General features: G+C 50.1%; 1 protein-coding gene across 3 annotated transcripts in view; it reads left to right on the forward strand.

Moving 5' to 3' along the window:
- Positions 1–7,202: 7,202 nt before the first annotated feature.
- Positions 7,203–24,214, forward strand: part of LOC108941223 (connector enhancer of kinase suppressor of ras 3-like) — a 52,837-nt gene continuing 35,825 nt past the window's right edge. For 2 of the 3 annotated variants that reach the window (XM_029258324.1, XM_029258325.1), the window contains exons 1-2: positions 7,203–7,495; positions 23,351–23,514. In XM_029258324.1, coding sequence (XP_029114157.1) covers positions 7,444–7,495; positions 23,351–23,514 — 216 coding nt within the window. In that variant the 5' untranslated portion in view covers positions 7,203–7,443. Of the gene's footprint in view, positions 7,496–14,790; positions 14,809–23,350; positions 23,515–24,214 lie in introns of those variants that run through there. The other variant, XM_029258326.1, reaches the window with a different exon arrangement.

A 24,214-nucleotide genomic window follows, 5' to 3' on the forward strand; every position in this document is an offset into this window, starting at 1 on the left:
TTGAATCCCACCTTCAGCTGTGGTACCTTTGAGCAAGGTACTTACCCTAGATTGCTACATTAGAATTACTCAGTTGTATAAAGTATAAATGGGTGAGAAACTGTAAATTACTTTGGAGTAAAGCATCAGCTAAGTGATTGGATGCAAATAATGGTTAATTTTTTTATGGTGTTTCTCGGACCTGCGTGTCTGTTAAGAACTGGCAAACAGGAAGACAGGAAGTCCTGACCGGTGCTGCTGGTCTCTCTGCTGCTGTCCAGCCCACAGATTAGCTGGATGTGCTGTGCACCATCCCACCCGACACACACACGCAGATATCCCCCTGAGGTATCCTCCCAAAACCTGTCAGAAAGTACCATGTTGCAAACCATGTCGTGCCTAACCGACACCCCCCACCCAACCTCTGACCTCTACGAACCTCCCCCACATGCAGATCTCTCCCGATTCACGGTGCTCCTCCATCTGTGCAAGGAATGTCCGCTCCCGCAGCCCACGGAGCGGTGGGTCACTGCGGCGACGCTTAGCAACAGGCCATCTGGGGCAGAGCGGAGGAGGAGGGGCGTGGGGCTGTCCAGTAAATGACCGTTACCGCAGTACATTGCATCCAGTTCGCTGTCCCCATCAGCATGGTACAATGGTAAAAAGTACCTACCTCTCCAAGAGAGCTTAAAACGCCCGACGACTCCACCGTAAACTTCTCGGCGGTTTATTTTGTTTTCATCTCTCACCCGTTTTTGGGTCCGCAACACGGAACCGGTAGCGTGTTCTCTTATTCGAGTCTGCAAGAACACGGCTTTCGTACCACCTGTGAACGATCGACCCGAACCCTTCGACAGCAGGGAGACATACATTTCCCCTCTTGGGAAATGCCAGAGAGGGATTCGATCCTGAGTGTGATGACACTGATTTTCCACCGTGTTTCAGAGTGTGCGAGTACTTTGTTTTTACCAACGCGGAGGCGATACACGGTACGGCGTTTGCACGAGTGCAGAGTTACTGCTTGTAGGTTGAGTCTCTGTGGATTTGCATTCTTCTAGTGAATAGCGTTCATGTTCTGTGTGTGTGAGTGTGTGTGTGTGAGTGTGTCAGCTTAGGGCCTTTCTCCCCACAATCCCCTACAGCTGCTGCGGCACTGCCTGCTGGGGATCTCCCCCCGAAGGGCGGTGGGAATGTGCCGCGTTGGCCGTTTCTCCGCAGGTCAGTGAGCCGAGGGGCATTTCGCTGAGCTGACGTGGGAAAAATCGGGATTTCACACCCCCCCCCCGGGGCAATCCGAGCCTTTGTCATAACTCACGAATGCAGGATTTTTTTTTTTTTGAGACGTTCCATAATATGTCCTTTCTGCGACTCTCATGGAAGTATTCCAGCTGTTCTCCAGCTCTGGGACACACACACACACACACACACGTACGCTGTTCCCTGTTTCTCCTCCTGGTTTCTGGAGAATCTTCTGGGCCTGGATCAGCCCCGCTGGCAAGTTACTACCTGACATATTTCCTTCCTGTGTTCCTTCACTTCCAAGTGAGCAGCAGGTGGCACAGTAGTTATTGCCTTATATATTTTGTATATAAGGGTATATATATATATATATACTATATATATATATATTGCCTTCAATGCACATGACCTGTGTTTAAATCCCAGCTCGTGTTGCAATCCCCCTGAGCAAGTCACTTACCATGAAATACTCCAGTAAAAATGTACCTGGCAGTATTAATGTGTAAGTTATTTTAAGTCGCTTTGACCAAAAGTGACTAAAAAAACAATATTTAGTAATAACCTAGATGGTGTTTCTCCGGACTTTCAGGCTCAACTTTCATCCACGTGATTCTTCCAGCGTGTCCAAGCTCATCTTCCGTAGATGAAAGTTCCAAACTCATAACCAGGCAAAAGGACACTGTCCCTTTCGTCACGCTTGTGTGCCTAAATCACAGTCCCGTTGTTTCTCACACACATTAAACGTCGCTGCGCCGAAACCGCTTGCATGCAGCTAGTTAAGAAGATAAAAATAAGCGAACGTCCTTCTAGTTACAATCTTGAGCTCCTCCCGCAAAGCCTCGACATCGTAATGCGGCGCGTTGCGAAGCGCTGAACTCCGCAGCGGACTCCTCCACTCATGTGGCCTGGAGCTCAACTCCAGCTCACCAGCAAAGCGGTTTGGGGCGGTGGACCACCCAGCCGCCCGGTACTGCAGCGCCGCCTCGTCCCACGGTCTCCGTCACACCCTTGACTCATCAGATCCAAGGCTTACGTAAGGAGCGCCCGGTGGGCTCGATTTAGTCCTGCGTGGGACGTCGCTTCCTATTGTTCCTCTTTGCTGTGATGCTCTATGTGTGCCTTCAGAAGCGCCTTCAGAGGCTTTTTTTTTAGCAAAAGTCAGTGGTTTGCGTTCGGCTTTTTCCCTGGGTTCGGCTCATTTTAGAACTCGTGTGTCCGCAGTCCTCGGCTCTGTCCGTTGCCTTCCTGCGGCCGTCTGTACCGAGTTCAGACTCCGGTTATGGCATACAAGATGGTCAAGGGATCAGGACCCTTGATCACTCCCTGCACTCCCCCACCTTTGCCTGCTCACCAGGGGTCCCAGATGGAAAGTCTGCAGGTCTTTGGTTTTGGCCCTAATTGGTGGAACAAATTCCCTCCGTCCTTCCGGCGTCCTGATCGTTTGACCATCTCGAGCTGTATGTCACTTTGGAGAAAAGTGTCCGCTAGACGCATAAATGCAAATATAAGCCATGCGAGTGTTTTAATGCACTCCTAAGACGCTGCTCTGGACCAAAAGGCGGGATCTGCAAACAGGAGGCCCGTCGGTGCATTCTCACCCCGGGTCTGGAGCTCACACCGTAGCGACGCCACACCTCCCGACACCCGCCTCCGCACCAGTCGGAGCTCCCGCAGGCTCTGCTCACAACCGATCGCCATCCGTTAATTGTTAGCTGTCACGGCATCGTCTTCAGGAGACACTTTAAAGACCCAACGTGCGGACGAAAGATCAACTGAGGTTTGATTTATTTCCCACATCTTCGAAATCCTCGCATCTTAAAACACATTAACTTTGTAATGAAGGAAAAATATTCCCCCCAGAGGTAGAATGTGCCGGAAACACCGATTCCTGGTTTTCCGTGAACCTGCAGTGAAGAAAATTTCTTCAAAGCAGAGTGAAAAAGCAGAACTGGGTTCCGCTGATGTTTGCATTATTTTATTGCCCCCCCGCCGCAAAGTGATAAGCTGTATTTGCTGATCAACTGTAGTTTGATGACGGTTAAGGTGAAGTTTGACTTACTAAGGGGTGTAAAAAAGATCTGGACTCTCCTGGACTTCTCCTTGGACGATGGGGGTTGGGGGGGCTGTTGCACAACACACTCCCATTGCACCGGAGGCCATCTGTTAAGCTATACAGTAAAACCCTTTCACACATCAAAGCCATGCGCTGTCGGAGGGAAAACGTCTCTAAACAAAGGCACGGCCTCCGCCAGTCAAACCCGAACATTATTAATTTATTACTGCGCCGCCGTGGAATAACACGGCCACCGCGCAGTCTATATTTATCCACGCAGACCCGATGTGTTCTGACACCTTCGCAACTGGGAAGTGCGCGACGTGATATGACGCTGAAGCGTGCCGGTCGGGCAGCCTTTCCGCTCCAGTGGCCTGAGTGACAAACGACGATCCGTCGCCAGAGTTTGTTTTGCATCGTGGGAATGGAATCGGATGAGGCTGATGTTGGCGCAACACGGCGTACTGCCGCCGGCGTCCTTTCGCACTTCTCCTTGTCCTCCATACGTGACTGGTTCCATGAGATCTGCTTCATGTCATGGAAGGATCTCCACTAGGGCTGATTTCACTTCTATCTATCTATCTATCTATCTATATTTAGGAGCGTGTTTGAAGTTCACCTTCTAGTTTCTCCCATGAGTGACATTAATGCCACCCTGTTGGCCCTGGGAAACTCGGAGAACTTCCCAGGAGAAATGGCTGGAAATACCCATGACTTGGGCAGAAACTGCGGAGCCCATCAAAACACAAAGGATATAATTAACCGGCAAAAAGAGAGCCTGTTTTTTTTTTTTTGCCCTGGTGGCAGCAGGGCAAATTTATGGGACTGTAAAAACATCAGAAAACAGAAGAAGCACTTCAGGTTTCAGTGATATGCTTGTTAAATTCGTACAGTGTCCACCAATAATATGGCATCTTGAACACAAAAATGGCAGCTTCAAAATAGGCTTTAAAAAAAAATGAATAACAAATACACACACACACACATTTTCAGAACCGCTTGTCCCATACGGGGTCACGGGGAACCGGAGCCTAACCCGGCAACTCAGGACGCAAGGCTGGAGGGGGAGGGGACACACCCAGGACGGGATGCCAGTCCGCCGCAAGGCACCCCAAGCGAGATTTGAACCCCAGACCCACTGGAGAGCAGAACCCGGTCCAACCCACTGCGCCACTGTGCCACCACGCCCCCCATTGAATAACAAATATTATGAGATATTGTTGTCACTTTTTCTTTCAACATGTTTTCTATGTTTTCCCAGCTTTAAAGAGAAGTTCAAGGGGGGTTGCAAGTACAGTAGGGCTCAGAGATCCAAATCCTGCTCGTGCTGCTGTACCCTCGATCAGTGAACTCACCCTGAGTTGCTGCAGTAAAAATTGCTCTGTTGTACAAAGGGGTACATGATTATAAGCACCGTAGTGTACAAACCTGAATGAATAAATAATAATCATAGTGTTTTATTATATGCAATCCCCATGTGTAATATTCAGGATAATACTCTTATTGAGACAAAAGAACACATCTCTGTTGGTTCCATTGTGCCAATATCTGGTAACGTTTTGTATCTGATATGAAGTAAATGGTTTATTCAGTGTCTTGTTCTGAAAGAAACATTTTGCTGGGGGTCCAGTTGTACGACCACAGACAGTAGAACTCATCGAAGGACGGACACAGGGAAGGACTGTGACACGGGATGAACACTGAGCTTGTCTTTTCCTTCCTGGCAAAGTGTGTGTGTGTGTGTGTGTGTGTGTGTGTGTGTGTGTGTGTGTGTGTGTGTCTGTGTGTCTGTGTGTCTCTGTAAGTCTCAGCTGTTGCTATAAGTCCCATAAAGTAGTTTTCCAAGAACTGGACAGTTGTAAACCAATTCTCTGTCAATAAATAAATAAGTGATCCAAGCTGTACCGAGAACAGATTCTAACCGGAGAAAAACTGCACAAACTGATCCTCCATCAAATGATGAAACATTTACATTGGTTCATAAATGAGTACAGAATTACACACACACACATTTTCAGAACCGCTCATCCCTTACGGGGTCACGGAGCCTACCCGGCAACACAGGGCGTAAGGCCGGAGGGGGAAGGGGACACACCCAGGACAGGACGCCAGTCCATCACAAGGCACCCCAAGCGGGACTCGAACCCCAGACCCACCGGAGGGTAGGACTGCGGTCCAACCCACTGCGCCACTGCACCCCCTAGGAGTACAGAATTAATCGGGAGTATTTTTTTTACAGGAGTAGGTAAGAGACCAGGAGAGAAGTGGGTTCGAAACAGATGTATTTTGAGACCCTTCTTCAATGTTGAGAGGAATTCAGCAGTTCTGAGGGAGAGGGGAAGATCATCCCATCACACTGAAGGCGGAACGGAGAAATGAGCGAAACAAAATGTTGCGTCACAAGCGAAATAACAAAATGTTGGTTTAAAGCCCAACCTGAATCCGCCAGACTGATGAACCGTAGTAAAGAGTTCATGTCCGTAAAATACACAGATACAGAGAGCGGTGCAGCAACAGAGATACTGGGTAGCGTGAGGTTACACACACATATCGGGCTTGCTGGAACAGAACACAACGGGGACGCCTCGTTACACCTGCGGTTCCCAGGCAGGTGAGCCAGGTCCAGGATCCCACATCTACATTTACATTTATTTATTTATCAGATACTTTTCTCCAGAGAGACTCCCAATGAACTCTATGTAGTGTTATGAGCCCACACACCTTATTCACCGTGGTGACTTACACTGCTAGATACACTACGTCGCTCATCCATACATCAGTGGAACACACTCTCTCTCTCTCTCTCTCTCTCTGTCCCTCACACACTATGGGGGAACCTGAACAGCATGTCTCTGGACTGTGGGAGGAAACCAGAGCACCTGGAGGAAACCCACACAGACACGGGGAGAACATGCAAACTCCACACAGACTGAGTGAGTGGGGATCGAACCCACCTCCTCTCGCACGACCCAGGCGCTGTGCTGTGTGAGACAGCAACGCTGCTCGCCGGACTGCACTGGAACCCCTAAACTTCTCTGGTGTCACAGAAACCCTTTAAAACATTTTGTCAGTTTTTACTACATTATCTGAGGAACTGCAGATAATAAGCCATGCATAGTAAACTCTGTGGCTAGATGTTAAACCTTTTCAGTCAGTGTCTTGTTTGGCGATCAGCTTTCTCTGGGGAAGAACTGAATGTATGAGATGTCGCAGCGCTTCTCCCACATTTCTCATTAGTTTTGCCTCCTACTGCGATTAGTGACGGAGAGATTAAGTTCTACTGGCGCAGGAACTTCGTCCTTTCCGAACTCGTGTGGAAACTTGTTCGTAACTTCGACGAGACCCTCATCGCTGCTGAAGCCCGTCCCTCCGACAGGGGGCGCCACCGAGCCACATCCAGAGACAAAACCCCAGCGTGAAAGCCACTAATTCCCTCACGCACTTACTTCTGTAATTCCATCGCGAAACTACCTGTTAAAATGCCCTAAAATCAGTCTTGGGGTGTCCAGATCTCGCAAAACGTTGGTTCTGTTCGCTCCTCCGCATAACGGAAGACATTAATTTTTAATCATATTAAGTAATGAAAACTGTCCCCAGCGCATAAAAACGTCTCCTCTGATGATTTTCTATATTTATTCATATAATTAATTCAACATATTACTGTCTAAAGTGTCGGAGGCATCTTACCTTATAATAATAATAATAATAATAATAATAATAATAATAATAATATACGTCCCGCCTCTTAAGCATTTTCAGCTGTGCGAGGCTGTTGTTAGGAGGTGGAGTTTAGAAGAGTAAAAAACACTGAAACTGCAACCCGATACCGTGGTAGCCACCCCCCCCCCCCTCCGCAACCCCCGCCTCCACCCCTCCCCCCCTGTGGGGATGTAACTCTCGCGCGCGCACCATAACAAGTGGTTCACATCCCATGTGAGCGGAGGCAGGACGGGACTGAGGGGACAGAGGGACGGAGGGACAGCGGGACAGACAGGGTCTCTCCGCCCGTCTCGCACATGATCGGACTATGAGTGCAGCGCGGGAGAGGAGCGATCGCGTCGTTTACAGTGTTTTTTTTTTGTTTGTTTTTTGCCCTTTTCCTTCCGTTAACATTTCTTGTTTGACTGCGCGGACACTGATGTGTGAGGATCAGTGAGGAGCCGCGAGCCGCGATGGAGCCCGTGACCAAGTGGACGCCGAAGCAGGTCGTGGACTGGATGAGAGGTGGGTCTCGAACTCAACCTTACCGGGTCGATCGGGTCTGAAGGGGGTGACTCGCTGGCGTGTGTGTGTGTGTGTGTGTGTGTGTGTGTGTGTGTGTGTGTGTCCGCGTCCGCTTTCACACACCAACTTTCCATGCAACCTCAGTCTCCAAATACAGTAAATCAAATAAAATACAGTGTACAAAAGTAACGGATTCTTACTCTGAACAAGTAAATTGTTACAAGTATACAAATGTACTCAGTTACTCTGTTATATAAACTTACTACTCAGTTGCTTTTACAAGTGGTATAGGTCATATTAGTACTGCTTCACATGCTGTTACAATGTGTATATAAAACATTTAACTGTTTCAGTGAATGAACATTAATTATTACTAGTCAGTCCCAGAGTGTAGGCAGAGAATGCTTGTTACCGTGGTACTTTTACAGTGTATACACAATCCTTACTACTAGTTGCCATTAGTTGTATAAGTAACACTTGGTGGTCTTTCCCAGTGGGCAGAGATTGTCTTCCACGGTTGAAATGGGTTTAATGGGGGGTGGGGGAGGTCAGTCTTCTGAAATCACTGCCAAATTAGTCCTTAAATGAATTAGTCCGACGGCATTATTCCAAGGGTATGTTCAAGGTGTCCTCTGGGGTGTGTCTTATGAAGATGTCATTTGTATCTATTCAACAGTACAATTTCTTTGACAAATAAAAAAAGGAGTTCTGCTTTAATATTCCAGAGGAAGTCGGTTTATTCTCTCTGAAATTGTACAAGTCGGCTATATCCTTGTGTCAGTAGTGGGATCGAGGGAAAGCAAACACTCCAACGGCCTCTTTTGTGCAACAACCTGTTTTTCAACATTCGGGTGTTCAGGTGACCGTGTCGCCGGGTTCAATGAAAGTCTCGGTCCCATTTCCATCCCGAGTACCTCGAGTCTTAGTCGCAGCTGTTGACCAAACCTGCACGTGCGATCGCAGCCTTGGAAGCAGAGTGACTTTTTAAGCAAATGAATCATATCATATCATCATATCTCCCCAAGTCTGGAGCTCACCATGGTGTTGTCACTGCAGTGACAGACACTCTTTGTTTTAGTGTAAAACTCTAAAAATGGTCAGTACCTCACATATAGTCATGTTTTCCAGACTGCTTCCTTTGTGCAGTCGGCGAAAATCGATATGTATTTATACGAAAGTCTGCATATGATGCAAATTCTCTTCCAAAGGGTTGTCACTCCGTTTCAAGTGCTTTTCTAAACTTTTGCTTTCAAGAATCGGTCAGTCGTGGTACATTTATTTAATCCTCTTAAGAATGACGCTCTCTGTGGGTGGGTAACCCGGGGGTCGGGGTCCACTGGGGCTTGTTGCCGGGGCTATTTGTGTGGAGGGTTTTGGAGGAATGTTCTGCTTATCTCCCCCACGAGAACTGCCTGGTGGATGCACCCAGGGTCAGCTCTGCTTGGTTGTGGATTCTCCTCAATGGTCATGGATCTCCCTCCCTGTTGAAACATACCAGTGGTTGAATTTTGGCCAGTGTTTGAGGTTCTTCCTCCACTGTGGCGGAATGATCTCCCCCTTACCCCTCAGAACTGCTGAATCCCTCTTGACATTCAAGAAGGGTCTCAAAGCACATCTCTTTTCCTCATCTATCTACTCCATAAACTTTCACTATATATAATATATATATTATTTTTAAAAAGTACTGTACCAATTCTTTACGCAGCTACCCATGCAATGCATGCTGGTTATTGCACAAACTGTGCTTTGACAATCATGTGTCCGCATAAACGTGTCTCTGTCTTTCGGTGAAATGCACTTTTTGTTTTCTCAGAATTGTATGCAGCTTTAGAGAAGATGATGAATAAATGTTAATGTGTTCTTGAATGGTACCAGGCTTTAGCGCTTGACTGGATGATGTCAACTTTCTTGAGGGATCAAGATCAGGATTTTACCGCCAATTCCGTACTGGGTTGCGGTGAACAGAGAATGCCCTTGTCTTCATTCAAAGGCTCGGTCTAAGTCTATAGTTGGGAATTTTGTCGTTGGTTCTAGGGCACGGAGACAAAAGGGGACCCTCCCCCCCCCCACAACCCCAACCATTTCAATGATGATTAACATACCATATCCCTCTTGTTTGACTCAGTAGCTGACAACATGGAATGATGCATCATTACAACCCCCTCCCCTCACAGGGGGTCCTCAGCTCAAGCTGCCTCGAGGCAAACCTCCACAGCTTTGGGGCAGCACCGACCGCCTCATTATGCGCCTACCCATAAACGCACATTTATCTTCGCACGTAGAGGCCGAGCTATCGCCGCTATTGTCCAAATCGGGCCTCGAATGCATGACCGATGCGTCGGCTGCTCCACGCTATGAAGGGAATGTTTAGACGATTCTCAGCTGAATAGTTTCACGCTTACAAATACAGTGCATCCCCCCCCACCTTACTTCTCCAACCCTAACACACCATTCAGGCTGCCAAATACTTTCCATTCCAGTCCAAGTTAGCTCAAGTGTTGCGAACGTGCGGCTTTTGCCCGCTGCAGTCACAGAAACGTCCGGCTCTGTTTGTCGTAAATGGCACTTTGGATCGAAGCGCTTGAATTCTTGGCTGAAGGTTTTCTTGAAGGTATGGAGGACGTGCGGGAACAGCTGAGTGTGTCGACTGATGCAGGGCAGGACATTGATCTTCACGAATTCTATAAAGTATGGGGGCAGCAGGTGGAGGAGTGGTTAGAGCCACCGCCTTGCGTTCGAATCCCACCCGCAAGAGGATCAAGGTACTTACCCCGAATTACCCCGCTGGCTAAGTGGGTAAATGAATGTAAGTAATGCAGTGTACAAACCTGACACTCTAAGTCACTTTGGAGAAATGGTTAAATGTAGGTGTTTTTCTACCTGTGATGGGGCACGATGGAGGGGTTCTCCAGTCGAACGACGAATACTCTGGTGTTGGTGCTGATGGGTTTGATATTCGTAAGTTAAGTATGATCAGATGGTCACTGAGAGAAGAGCCTTCGAATCCCTGTTTTCTTCTTCTGACCGGGCCTTTGGGTGTTGCGGGAAAAAGGTCGCGGAGGTTATTTTGCCGTGTTTACCTGTTGGCACGTTTCCTTAGATGAAAATGCGTGAGTGATCTTGTGTGAGGGTGTTTTGAGAAAACAGGTGAGCGTGCGCCGCCAGGCCTCCGTCGTACTTCCAGGAGAACCCGCAAAGTTCACATCGGGTCAGCGGAGGTAGTCCCAGCGGCCGCTAGGGGTTCCAAACGTTTGGCGGGACCGCGAGCCGAAGGTGAAGAGGGATGTGTGGGCGGAGCCGACGCCCCATCTGACACAGTCGCTCGTTTCGCCAGAATTTGGTGCCTTTCACTCGTCCTCTAGCGGTGTTCCGGCCGGTAAGAACAATGGACGAGGCGTCAGCTTTCCGGACGCTTTATCTCGGCGTACGCTTCCTGTGCGCCCCCCGGAGCGGGCTTAGATATTTCACCCCGGCCCTGCTGATAAGTCCCTGTAACTTGCCAACTGTACTGTCAATCATATCTCTAAGATTAAACGGAGAGGAAGTGCATGACGGATCTGGGCGTCTTGGGGGCCACGAACAAGTACGAGACCTTGGGGTGGCACAGTGAGTAGCTTTTCTGTCTCACAGCCCCTGGGTGGTGCGAGAGGATGTGGGTTCGATCCTTGCTCAGTCTGTGAAGAGTTTGCGTGTTCTGCATGGGTTTGCTCTGGGTGCTCTGGTTTCCTTCCACAGTCCAAAGACATGCTGTTCACACAATAGTGTGTGAGTGACAGAGAGTGTGTGTGTGTTCCCGTGATGTATGGATGAGTGACCCAGTGTAAGTAGTGTCTCTAGCAGTGTACGTCACCATGGTGAATAAGGTGTGTGGGCTGGTAACACTACACAGAGTTCATTGGAAGTTGCTTTGGAGAAAAGTGTCTGCTAAATGAGTAATGATGAAGGTTCATACCCATAATCCAAGGGTAAAGCTGAGGCCCAGGAGTGCTCACCCGTCCTCTGTTGTTGGTGCCGCCTGGCAGTTTTTCTCCCTCGCCCCACAGCGTGACAAGTTTTTTTTTCAGGGCTTCCTGCGGGTTGGTGCCGCTTCTGAGACTAAAGGCTGCTCGCTATCTCATTGTCATCAGCCTCCGGGGAGAAAGGTAGAGCCCACCTCTGTTTACCCCCCCGAGGGCTGCGGACAGAGGGCCCATTGTCCCCGTCTCTTTTAAGGTCACGTACTTTGCAGTTGAACCAGCCCAGCGTGTGTTTGCATCCCATTCAATGGAGCGTTAGATCTGCACCTCCTTGGGATAGAGACGCCCGTCATTTGCGCGAATCAACATTGTCTGTAGATGTCTCAGAGACGGGGGGGGGGGGCACTGTCTCCGCCATGCTAATCAGACGGAGCCCAATTTGTTTGTATTCAAATGATAACATGCGTTGCAAATCAAAGGGGTCACCTTGGCTGAGCCGTCGCCGCGTTCCGCCGTTTTCTCGTTTTGAAAACACGAACTTCCCTCCGATCTACAGGATAACGATGAACCTGAGCCGCGAGAGCGTCATCAGAGTTTTAGCTCCTAAACCCCGTTCGGATGTTTGTAAATGTCTGAATCGAAAGGGCCTCCGGTGAAATTCGCAATAGACCGGCGCCTTTGTGATTTACACACGGCTCGCGAGACTCCTGGTCGTGGGTAACCCTCGCACCGACACCCCCTGGGGTGCTCGCACGTCTCATGGACAAAGGTCTCTGAAGCAGACATTGTGCTTTGTTGTTATTAATATTCATTCATTTTGGCACCTTTCCCTCATATGCAGCCCTTTGCCCATTGTACACTTGGGTAATTTTACCCTATCAATGCAGGGTAAGTAGGTGATCAAGGGCGCAACAGTAGGAGGTGGGATTTAAACCCAGGTCCTTTGAGCGTAAAACGACAGTTCATCCGTGCTGTTGTACGGCGTGGTAAATATGAGTGTCTTCACCTCATTTTCTTTGCGATCTTTTTTTTATTTTTTAATTTAGCAATTTAATTTTGTCATTCTCCGTCTCTGTAGTTTTCCCCACGTTTATTTGTGCAGTTGTGTCTTTTAAATATTTTATTTTGTGCTTTGGCAAAGGAGGGCAGTGCGGTGTCTGTTGCCCCCGGGGAGCGGGCCCACGCGTCTACCTTCACGGGGGCTGTTGTGGCGCTTTGTGCTCGTCCTAAAAACGCTGGAGGAACAGCTGCTATGCAGATGCCTGGCGGAGACGTGTCGCGCACCCCATCGATGCTCTGCCCGCACCACCCGAGAGCAGGTCCTGGGGGGGGGGCGCTCTCCGGACGGAACCAACCCGGCCGCTCCGAGATCGAGGCTCAGCGCCGTTCCGGCAGCAGACGGGTATGGTAGGAATGCGTTCGCTCGGCCTGCTCCGCTACGACTTCCTTTCGCGAACAGCCTCCCTCTGATGTTTACAGTTTCCTTATATGTGCAGTCAGACACTTGATCTTTTTAAGAAGTCCGCCGCCGGAGCCAAAAACCGGAGACTTAATGGGTCCTGTGACCCGAGGCCTTGACCGCCTGTCACTTTCCAGCCCGGTATGTTGGAGAAACGAACGATTCTCCGCCCGCTTGAAGGAAACGCCGGTTAATAATCGGCGAAAGAGGTCACCGGAAGCCTGTAAGGCTGTAATCCTGAACAGCAAGACCTTTGTCAGTCATCTTAACACGCTGAGGTTTTTTCCTCCTCTTCTAAGGTGGCAGGTGGCAGAACAGCAGAACGAAGTACATTCTTGCTCTCGTCACTTTTTCCCGTTCGCATGCGATGCATCGGTTGCTTTCTGCTTCTGGATAACTGATCCATGAGTCACGCTGTCTGAATACATAACAATGACTCGGGCTTTCGGTTCTTTTTTTTTTTTTTTTTTTGAAGAGCGCTGATTTGGAAAGCACCTGTGGAACCGAGGAGCGCGGGGTGGGACTAGGTGGACCTGAGAGGCGCGAGAGGCTCCTAGGAGAGCAAACGTCCTTCCGCGGCCGTGTCCAACCTGAGAACTTAATCGCCCTGAGTCTTTAATTAACCCAGGACCTTTTATGATTTTTTTTCCCCCCATTTATTTTTTTTATTCCCCTCATGATGCTGTGATGTTTTTTTTGTTGGACTTTCGCGCACCGTGCCGAAAGCCCCTGGAAGACCCAATGAAATTTGGCGATCTTTCCTGTGGGCTTCCCCACCTGCCGTGTTTGTTCTGGTCCAACAGGAAGACCTCTAGGTGGCGGGGGGCCGGGGGGTGTTGGTCATTCACTCTGACTCATTATTCATTATATCAGAATAGCAGAAACTGAGTCACCTTGTTGGCACAGGAGTGGCTTTTTCCAAACTCTCTCGGCTGAGTGCGGAAAGGTGCCCCCCCCCCCCCCCCCCTTTTCTTTTTTTTTTTGGTATGAAAACCTTTCATTCAGGTTTGAAGCTGAAAAGGAACACCTTATCGTGGTATTATTCTCCTTTGTCCTTTCTCACACTGCCCTGTCCCACACTGACAGCGGCTTTCAACATCCTTGAGCCCAACAAAAGACGAAAGTGTTGTTTTCCGTGGAGAACGGAACCAGAAGGAGCGGGTCTTCGGGCGTCACGTTAGAAAGCCGCAGAAACACGATGAAGGAACCGCCACCTATATTTACCGAAGCGCGGCGTGTAAACAGGGCGTTCCTCTGGTCCGGACGGATGGAGGACAGCCGGGTGGCGCGAAGCATCATGGGAAATATCCGGTTTGTCTGTTTTGCTTAAATTTGGCTTTGAAAATCCAACCAACACACAGTTTGTCAGTTCAGTGTGTGAAAGCTGGCACTAAAGGGCGTTTTTTTTTTTTTTTTTTTTTACCAGGGACCCTCTTTGGTCAGGCTCCAGAGTGCCATGTGTTTCCCTTTCCCTGCTGGAATGCTGGGGCCACAGCGATCGCACCCTGTGAGCACAAAAGCGCTAGGGGCAAACGCTGAGTTCCGTGTGTGTGTGTGTGTGTGTGTGTGTGTGTGTGTGTGTGTGTGTACTCAAAGGCAATGCCAGAGAAACATATGGTTTGGAAGACTGTTACAGGATAACAGATTCATTGTTGACCTGGAACAAGGAAATCCTCTTTTCGTAACTGACACCAGGGTGGCATCTTCCTCCATGCTCAGCTCACAAGCCTGTGTGTGAAAGGCAGGGAGATGTGCACACACACTGGGCACAGTAACAGCAGTGCTCATTTACATTCATCTGAGGCTTTTCTCCAAAGCAACTTCCAGCTTTAAATTGCTTCAAAATATTTTATTTTACTCATTTATACAGTTGGGTAATTTTACTGGGACCATTGAGAGTAAGTATCATGTTCAAGGGTACTACAGCTGGAGGTGGGATTTGAACCTGCAACCTTTGGGTCCAAAGACAGCGGCTCTAACTACCGCGCTACCAGATACGTGCCTTTTGTAGGCCCGCCGCAGGTAGATCCGAGTGGGACGGGACTCTCCCGGGATGCCCGAGTCCTACCCGATGAGCGTGCAGCACAAGTCCAGCGTCTCTCCGTATCGATTCTCGTCCCGCTGAACGTGGACGGATAATTTAGCGCATTCTTCTGTCTCCCCGCTGCGGCGAGGATGTGTTTAGAGGTGCCGCAAAGTGAGGAATATGCATGCTTTCAAGAAAATGGAAGCCCTGGGTGGTTTTGATGGCCGTATGGATGGCGGGACGGACGGGTATGTAATTAAACTGAAGATCCCTGTTTAGCGAAGGGCGACTTGCTGGGATTCCTTTTCGGAAAGTATTTCTTTAGCGACAAGTCCCCGGTCGCTCGTGCAGGACCGCTCCGCTCAGACTCGGTCTAACGTTGGTGCGGCGCTGCTTCAAAGTACTTTTACCACGAAATGGTCATCGAATGAGAATCGGTGTTTCGTGTGTAATGATCAGTTCCATATGCTGCTTTAGAGGAAATTGTGTCTGCATAGAAACACACAAGTGGTGCAGGTGCAAAAATAAGTGAAGCCCGAGTTGCATTGGCTAAACCAAGTAGGTACATAGAATCGGGTGAGTAAATCGTAGTAATTAATATTTCATATAAGAATAATGACCATCCCTATAAGGTTCGCACACTTTTGCGCAGCACTGTATGGTGGCGTCACAGAAGCGGTTTGCTCTTTTAGTGCCAGTTACCCCGTTGTGAACATGGTCCAAACCCATCCATCCATCCATCCATTCTCAGCAGTCGATTGTCCGGTGCAGGGCCGCGGGGGTCCAGATCTTATCCCAGAAGCATAGGGGCGAGGCAGGGTACACCCTGAATAGGATGCCAGTGATCGCAGAGCAATCGCACGCACTACGGGCAAATTAGAGTCACCGGTTCACCTGAAACGCATGTCTTTGGAGTGTGGGAGGAAACCAGGGCAGCTGCAGGAAAGACACACGAACTCGCAGACAACATGCGGACCGCGTGCGTACCGAGGTGGATTTGGACCCGTCCCCGAAGCGGACGCACAGAACCTGAGACACCAGCGCTTTTAACGCTGCTCGGTTTGAGAGATGAGCAAATGTTGACCCCCCGCAGAAACCAGCGCTACCGGGTGCCTCGTCGGACAGAAAAAGAGGGCGAAAAGCCGGTTTGCGTTGATGACGTCGGTGACGGCTGACATCAGCAGCCGCGCAGAACTACGTGTCGGTGGCGTGACGACGAACTTGTTCGCCCTCTGTTGACATTTAACCTTTCGCAGGGAACCGGCACTTTAGAGAACCGCTCTCATTTCAGTTTGCCCTCAGGTGTGTGTATTTCGGGTGGGGAGCAGCCGGGAGCATAGCCGTCTCCGCCAATATTGCGGTTGTTACTGATAATTAGCACGATATTAATTATGCGAAGACGCCTCTTGCATGTCCTCTTGTCGTCTCTTTGAAACGACTGGAATAATTTATGGCAAAACGGAAGGATCGCAGATGCTGAAGCCGCAAACTCGGTGACCCGGAGCCGGCGGGCGCGAGTGACGGACGTGTCGGGAAGGTGTCGTTTCTGGAGGACCGTCCTTCACGTGACCCCCGGTGACCCGCTCCGCTGGTCGGCCGGGTCGTCACCTGTCAGCGTGAACTTTCCCCGCTGTGCGCCTCGAGCGTTTCCGAGCGTTGACCTCTCGCAGCCGAGGTCCGTCTGCAGACGCCGAACTCCGTGCCGCAGAATCTCCTGCTGAAAAATAGCCTCCGGTTCTGGGTACGAAGCCTCAGAAATTCATAGCAAATGTTGTTTGAAGAGGCCTGAAAAACTTCTGGAAATTGATTTTTTTTTTTTTTAATTAAATTATTTCAGGGTAAGTACCTTGATCAAGGGGGGTGCGGTGGCACTGTGGGCTCTGGTGGGTCTGGGGTTCGAGTCCTCCAGCCTTACGCCCTGTGTTGCCAGGTTAGACTCCAGCTCACCCTGACCCTGCTCGGGACAAGCAGCTTCAGCGTGTGTGTGTGTGTGTGTGTGTGTGTGTGTGTGTGTGTGTGTGTGTGTGTGTGTGTGTGTGTGTGTGTGTGTGTGTGTGTGCGCGCGCCTCGATCAAGGGACTTCTCGTATTAACGTTAATTCATTTAGCGAAAACTTCTCGCCAAAGCGACTTCGTGTTAAACCGCATAGCTGTTTACCCGTTTACGCAGCCCGGTAATTTTTACTGTACCAGTTGAGGGAAAGTACCTCAATCGATGTTGTTAGAGCAGTAGGTGAGATTCAAACCTGGGACTTTCGGAACCAAAGGCAGCAGCTCCGCCCCCTGTGCAACAAGCCACAGAATATAAGCGAATTATTACCAAATTGCCGGTTAATACCGATGCGCTGATGTGCTTCAGCTGGAAAGGATTTCTTTCAAGTTGTGTGTTCTAGATGTGCTGCCTACATGTGCAATGAGCCTTTTGTTTTATTGTTCTGCTTTGAAAGCACGTGAAGAGGGGTTCCTCCATGGCCATTGTGGAATCTTGGAAAGCCCACAATAGGACTGAGAACAATGGACATTCCTCCAATTCCCTGAGGTCTGTATGCGAGAGCACCACTTAGGGTGGACGTTACAGTGGCACCAGTTTTGTGTAGACAGGTTTCCAGCCTCAGTCCAGCTGGGTGGGGGGGTGTGCAGATGGCCTGTGCTTCCATGGGGAAGCGGGAGGGGAGGGGAGGGGAGGGGAGGGGAGGGGAGGTGAGGTGGAGAAGGTCCCAACCCAACCCAACCCAACCCAACCCAACCCATCCCATGATGTCACCTTCAGTGCTTGATCTTTTCCAATAAAAAGACTCCATTCCTTAGGGGAGGACCCGGGATGCCCGTGTCCACGTTTTACTGGGTTTACCTGGGTGTTCCAGCTCAGCTATCACGTGACAGACATTGTTTGGCCCCGTGCCGTCGGAACAGATGTGCCGGTCGCCTTGGAGCTACGGCGCTACACGTGGATGGTGTCGGCTTCCGCTGACCGCATCACCATCGATTGGGTTCGATTTCCTCGTGCAATTCTAGAAACGAGGCCAGCCGTGGATAATCTAATTGTGCAATTAGTGTTTTCAGGTAACAGGGTATTTTGATTTTAAAAAAGGGCCACGTGCCTGTTTCCAACGATCACTTACCTAATTAGGGTCGTACCGGTGCAAGGAGGCTGTGCGGTGGGGTCCATCCTGCCCCGAACGCCAGGAAAAACGAAAAAGGAAAAGGTGGGGAAAAAGTGGCTTCCTTTCAAATCCTTTTCTTTTATCAAAGAAAAATAAAATAACTATTTATTTAGTGAATTTATAAGTGGTCCACCGGGCCGAAACGGCGCTCAGAAGGCGAAGGAGCCGTCCTGCTTCCTGCGAACGTAAGGAAGGAAATGTAGGGATTACGGGAGGAATGCGACGAGGCCGAGCGCGAGGGAAGGGGAGCGGCCGCCGTCGACAGGAATCCACACGAAGCTCTGCGTTTTGAGGCCAACCTTTGGGTCCCCGTGGGTCACGACCGTGACTCCGCAACTGAGGCTGGTGGGGAGGGGTCCCGCTTTTCCAGCTGTCAGAAATACACTCGTCAAATGGGGACCTCGCTTTTTTCTGGTATCCTTCAGCAATCCAGATAGGAAGAGTATGATGGGCAGTGGCAGGGCCCCATGGGGGGCAGCAGGTGGCCATCCATCCCCCGACCTATCCCTACCCCCACGGGTTTGACCACCCACCAAGGAGAGGGCTGGTGTACAGCAGTGAGACATAAGGCTTCATTTCTCTAATTGTCCTCCACCGTGACAGTGAATCCCTACAGAAACGTTAACAATACAATTAGGCTCCAGTAATTAAACCGCATCAATACTTAGAAAAATGTAAACCTCTCTCTACACACACAGACTGGCTGAAAGTGCTTGTTCTGGAAACCGGAGTCTAACCTGGCAACACAGGGCGCAAGGCTGGAGGGGACACACCCAGGACAGGACACCGGTCCATCACAAGGCACCTCAAGCAGGACTCGAACCCCAGACCCTCCGGAGAGCGTAACCCCACTAAGCCCGCTGCACCACCACGCCCTGATAGTGCACTGATTGACATTTGTTGTAATCGTTATATATGTGGACTTACCGTAGTCACGCATGTAACACGTTGCCCCCGTCCGCAACAGATTATCGGGCGTCTTAGAGAATGTATCTTTGGGGTTGGAGATAAGCATTTCTTTTTTCTTTCTAAGTGCAGTTAAAAGTAAAAAAAAAAAAAAAAAAAAAAATCTCGTATTTACATGCATATTTAGAGTTTTAACATTTTTCCTTTTCATTGAAAGTATTTATCCTAACTGAGTGTAGTTGCTGTACTAAAACCCTTAAAGTCAAAGCAGTTTATGGAGCACCGTGTTCGTGCAGAAGTCACTGCTGTGTGTTTGTGATGATCGGTACGACAAGCGTCGTTTTATACGTTGTTTAAAAGCGTGTATTTCTGAAGATGCCAAGTGGCCAGGACCGGGTTTGGAGACCTGTCCTCCCGACGCGGTCCACGCAGGGTCCGCGCGCTGCGGGCCGTTTGAGGACACTTGCTAATTGTTTTCAGGAGGCCATAAAACAGGCGTCGGTTGCGTTAGCGCTCGGGTTTCGCTTTGTAGCGACGTCGGCGTACCTGCGGACGGGCCCTTTTTGTGTGTTTCGCGCTAATGTGACGTCTCGCCTTGCTCTTCTCCGTATCGTGATGGAAATGGTTGAGCGCCTCGGCCATTTACCCACCTAATGGTTGGTGCTGCGTTGGGTTTCTCCAACGACGTGCTCTTTCTCCCAAGGGAAATGGACCTTCCCCAAGGCTCAGAGGCCACCCGTTCTGATGTTCCTCTGCCTAATGGGTTCTGACCTCGGGAGGCCTCTGCTTCCGTCCCCCGGCGGGATTCGGCCAATTAGTCCTCCTTAGAAGAGCTCAGACGGGAGCTGGAGTCTAGAGGATTCTGCACACTTGGGCCGTTTGAAGTCCCACGACGTAAAAATTTCTCCCAATTAGTGGACGAGACACACCGGATTGGACCCGGCGGCAACCCAGCAGGTTGAGATGTGCCCCAAGTAGGCTGGGCCATAGGTCGCACGTTATGGATTTGACCTGGGGGCCTCCAGTTCGCCAGCAGTGCCAGGGGTTGAAAAGTTCTGTTGTTCAGAGACACCCATCCGTGCATCGGGTCGTATGTTTTTGGTATCATTTAGGGTCTTGGTTGACTTGGACCGGTGCCGGGAAGCCGGGTGCGTAATGTCCCAAGATGCCGTCGTTGGGAATTCCACTTACCGCCATCATTTGGCCGATGTAAATTCACACTTCAGCGGGAATGGAGGCGACGACGAGATGTTGACACTGCGCACTCATCGTCTCCACTAGACTTAAAAAATACCGTATAAAACAAGCGTCTCCTGTTAAATTGCGTCATTTCTATTTATAGGACAACCCTACCGCTACCTTTCCAGACCAAGAGCTTTTTCCATTTCTTCGTGTTAAAAAAGGTTACCGGTGCCGTTCCCAGACCGAGAGCAGTGTTTGTGCTTGGTTTGGGTTCGGCGTTCGCTGAGCTTTTGAAGTCGGTTCCATCCGCGAAAAAGCCCGTCCAAGTATGAGTTACGGAAAATCTTGGGCCCTGGGAATTCAAGCAGAGGTATGAGAAAAATGTTTTGATAGCAGATGAACTTGACTTGTTGCACCGAGGGAGCGGCTGGAAGAGTCGATGTTTCTTCTCGCACGTGACCGCGGCAGAGCCGTTCCTAGAAACGTTCCTTCGGAACACTTCGCCTGGGTGTGGAAGGAGGCGGAACGATGGTCTTGTTATGTGTACGGCTGTAAAAGTGGGAAGGGCACCCTGTCTCTTCCAGCGTTTGAGGCTCTGTCTTGCCTTCATGGCTGCACCCACGTCTTCCAGAGTATGAAACGGTCACATCTACTCATTTAGCTGATGCTTTTTCCAAAGGGACTTAGTGTTGAACTACTTACAGTTATTTACCCATTTATATAGCTGGCTCATGTTACTAGAGAAGTTTTTGGGGTAAGTACGTTGCTCAAGGGCACTACAGCTGAAGGTGGGAATCAAACATGTAACCTTTGGGTCTAAAGTCAGTAGCTTTAACCACTGCACTACCAAAGCAGTGCGTAGGTTGCGCTCCGTGACCCTGGAGTGTATGCAGGTCCTTTGGACCGTAATGGGACATCTCATGGGGGACTTTTGTGAAAATGCACAAGGATGCACTGTAGGTCTAGTGTGGGTTCACCGGTCACAGGCCTGGAATTACCACAAACACCTGCACTTCTACATTTATTCCCTGATCTGACACTTTTGTTTTAGGTGACACAATCTGAGTCATAAACGATTCCCCCAGTTATGCAGCAGGGTATTCTTACCGTATCATGGGGTGGCACGGTGGCACGGTTAGTAGCGCTGCTGTCTCACAGCAGCTGGCTGGTATGAGAGAATGCAGGTTTGATCCCTGCTCAGTCTGTGTGGAGTTTGCATGTTCTCCCTGTGTCTGTGTAGGCTTCCTTTGGGTGCTCTGGTTTCCTCCCACAGTCCAAAGACATGCTGTTCAGGTTCCCCATAGTGCGTGAGTGACACAGAGAGAGTGTGTGTGTGTTCCACTGATGTATGGATGAGTGACCTAGTGTAAGTAGTGTATCTAGCAGTGTAAGTCACCACGGTGAATAAGGTCTGTGGGCTCATAACACTACATAGAGTTTGTTGGAAATTCCTTTGGAAAAAAGTGTCTGCTAAGTGAATAAATGTCAGTTTGAATCAGGGTATATGTCCTACAGTAGTGGTTAGAGCTGCTGCTTTAAGACCCAAATGTTGAAGGATCATGTCTCACCTGTGGGTGTAGTGCCCTAGGGCAAAGTACTTACCCTAAGTTCCCCTGCTGTATATATGGGTCAATAAGTGTTGGTAGATTAACGCTGTGAGTTTCTTTAATGAAAAGTGTCAGATTGAGGAAAAAAAAAAAAAAAAATGTAAGGTATGTACCGTCATCAAGAGTGCGGTAGCCAGAGAGGATTTGACCCAGCAACCTTCCGACTTCAAGGTGATGGTCTAACCAGTACAAACCCGGCTTCCCATCGTGTGTCGTGCACAAACTTGTTTAATTGGCTGGTTGTCCATAAAGGAAATTGTATGGTCTTTTACAATAGTCTCAGGATAAGAAGAGCTAGATCCACTCATAATGTTATTAATTTAAGTCAGAGCATATTTTCAGTCTCCTCAGTCAGTTTATTGCAAATGTACATCTACATTTATTTATTTAGCCGATGATTTTCTCCAGTGAGATTTCCAACAAAATCTATGTAGTGTTATCAGCCCACAGGCCTTATTCACCGTGGTGACTTACACTGTTAGATACACTTCTTACGCTGGGTCACTCATCCATACATCAGTGGAACACACTCTCTCGCTCTGTCACTCACGCACTATGGGGGAACCTAAACAGCATGTCTTTGGACTGTGGGAGGAAACCAGAGCACCCAGAGGAAACCCACAGGGAGAACATGCAAACTCCCCACAGACTGAGCAGGGATCAAACCCACGCCCTGCCGCACCACCCAGGTGCTATGAAACAACAGCGCTACTCACTGTGCCACCGTGCCACCCTATGTACAAAGAACTGTAAAAATAATGTAAATTAATTAAAAACTTTAAGTAAAAATGATTGTTGCTGGGGTCACACTATGAATACACCCGACGAGCTGCCGAAGGTTTCGGGTAAATAAGACAAACCGCTGACGCACAGCGCCGCAGTAATCGGACGTCCTCGTCCCATGTTTGCTTTGCACGCTTTCGTCTCGCGCGTCTAAAGGTCTCCCGGAAAGCCGGGAGTCGCGGCCGTTAAGCTCGGTAAACACGGGCACGGTTGCTATCGGCCGCTTGTTCGACGGTGTCTCCCTTTGGCAAACTTCGCAGGCGGCCACCTGCCCGTTCGCCCGCCAGTCGGGGGGAGTGGACTTTTGACACGGAATTTACAACGTCCTGCATGTAGCGCGACATCCGCCGTGTAACGATTCTCCATTTGTACACAGAAGCGATCGGAGAACTTTATGACATTTTTTACTTCGGCTGCTCGAGGCGACTTAGAAGGATTTATCCATTTAATCCGATTCGGTAATTTTTACCGTAACAAAGCAGGGTAAGTACCTCGATGAAGGGCTCTGCAGCAGGAATGGAGATCGGAACCCTGCCGTTGAAATCGGAAGGTGGCCGATTTAACCGCTACGCCACCTGCTGTCCCTTGGGTGGGTTGCGCCGTGTTTTAGCGATGCTCTCCAGATTCATCGATTAAGCGGCGTTCATTTCGCCCGCTCGGGCCTCGGCGCCGAACCTCCCGGGTTTGTCGCCACCTTCCGCTCTCCTTCTTCTCAGGCCCTCTGTGTGTGACCTCTTCCTCCGTTCCTCCGTCCCCCCCCACCCCACTCCCAGGACTGGACGACAGCCTCCAGCAGTACGTCGGCAACTTCGAGCGGGAGAAGGTCAACGGGGAGCAGCTGCTGAAGATCTCGCACCAGGACTTGGAGGAGCTGGGCGTGACGCGGATCGGACACCAGGAGCTGGTGCTGGAGGCCGTGGACCTGCTCTGCGCTCTGGTGAGCGCCGGGCCGCGTTCGTCCCCGCCTCCGTTCGGACGCGTCCCCGCGGAGAGCCCGTCCGCATCCTCGCGTGCCGTCGGCCCGAGAGAGGAAGTCGGACGCGCTCCGGCCGCACGAAAAACGACGCTAGTCGGGGGTTTGACGTTTCGTATTTCTGCGAGGGGGACGCCTGCCGGACCGCGGAGGCCGCCGCGCAAGGCCTCGCCGGCGCTTGGCAGCCGTAGCGCATTTCTTCAGGTGGTTTGCGGGCAGAAGGAGCATTTATTGAATGTCCAAATAGCTCCGCGTGGACCCCTGCAGGTCTGACCTTCTCAGCTGTTGCGCTGAAAAACGCCCGTCCCAGACCTGCGGGTCACGTGTGTGTCACAGTTTCACCATTTCGCTGTTGTGAAGGCGGAGATCACACACACACACACACACACACACACACACACACACACACACACACATTCACTGGTTGAGAAATCCCTCCCGAACAGCTGACTGGCCTGCGGCCCAGTGTTCTTATCGTCTGTGAGAGTATCAGCGCGATAAGATCTGTAGGTCGGCGAAGCGAACGCCCCGGGTTTCAGTGGCGCGCTGCACCAGCGGGCGGGACCTGGGAACTTTCGCTGCGAAAAAGGCGGCAAGAAACGCCAGTCGAGACGCATCGATTGACACCTCGCGCTGATCTAATGCCAAACCGTGCGTTTGATGG

This window comes from Scleropages formosus, chromosome 15 (genome assembly GCF_900964775.1).
Source record: "Scleropages formosus chromosome 15, fSclFor1.1, whole genome shotgun sequence".
In the NCBI taxonomy this organism is placed as follows: Eukaryota; Metazoa; Chordata; class Actinopteri; order Osteoglossiformes; family Osteoglossidae; genus Scleropages; species Scleropages formosus.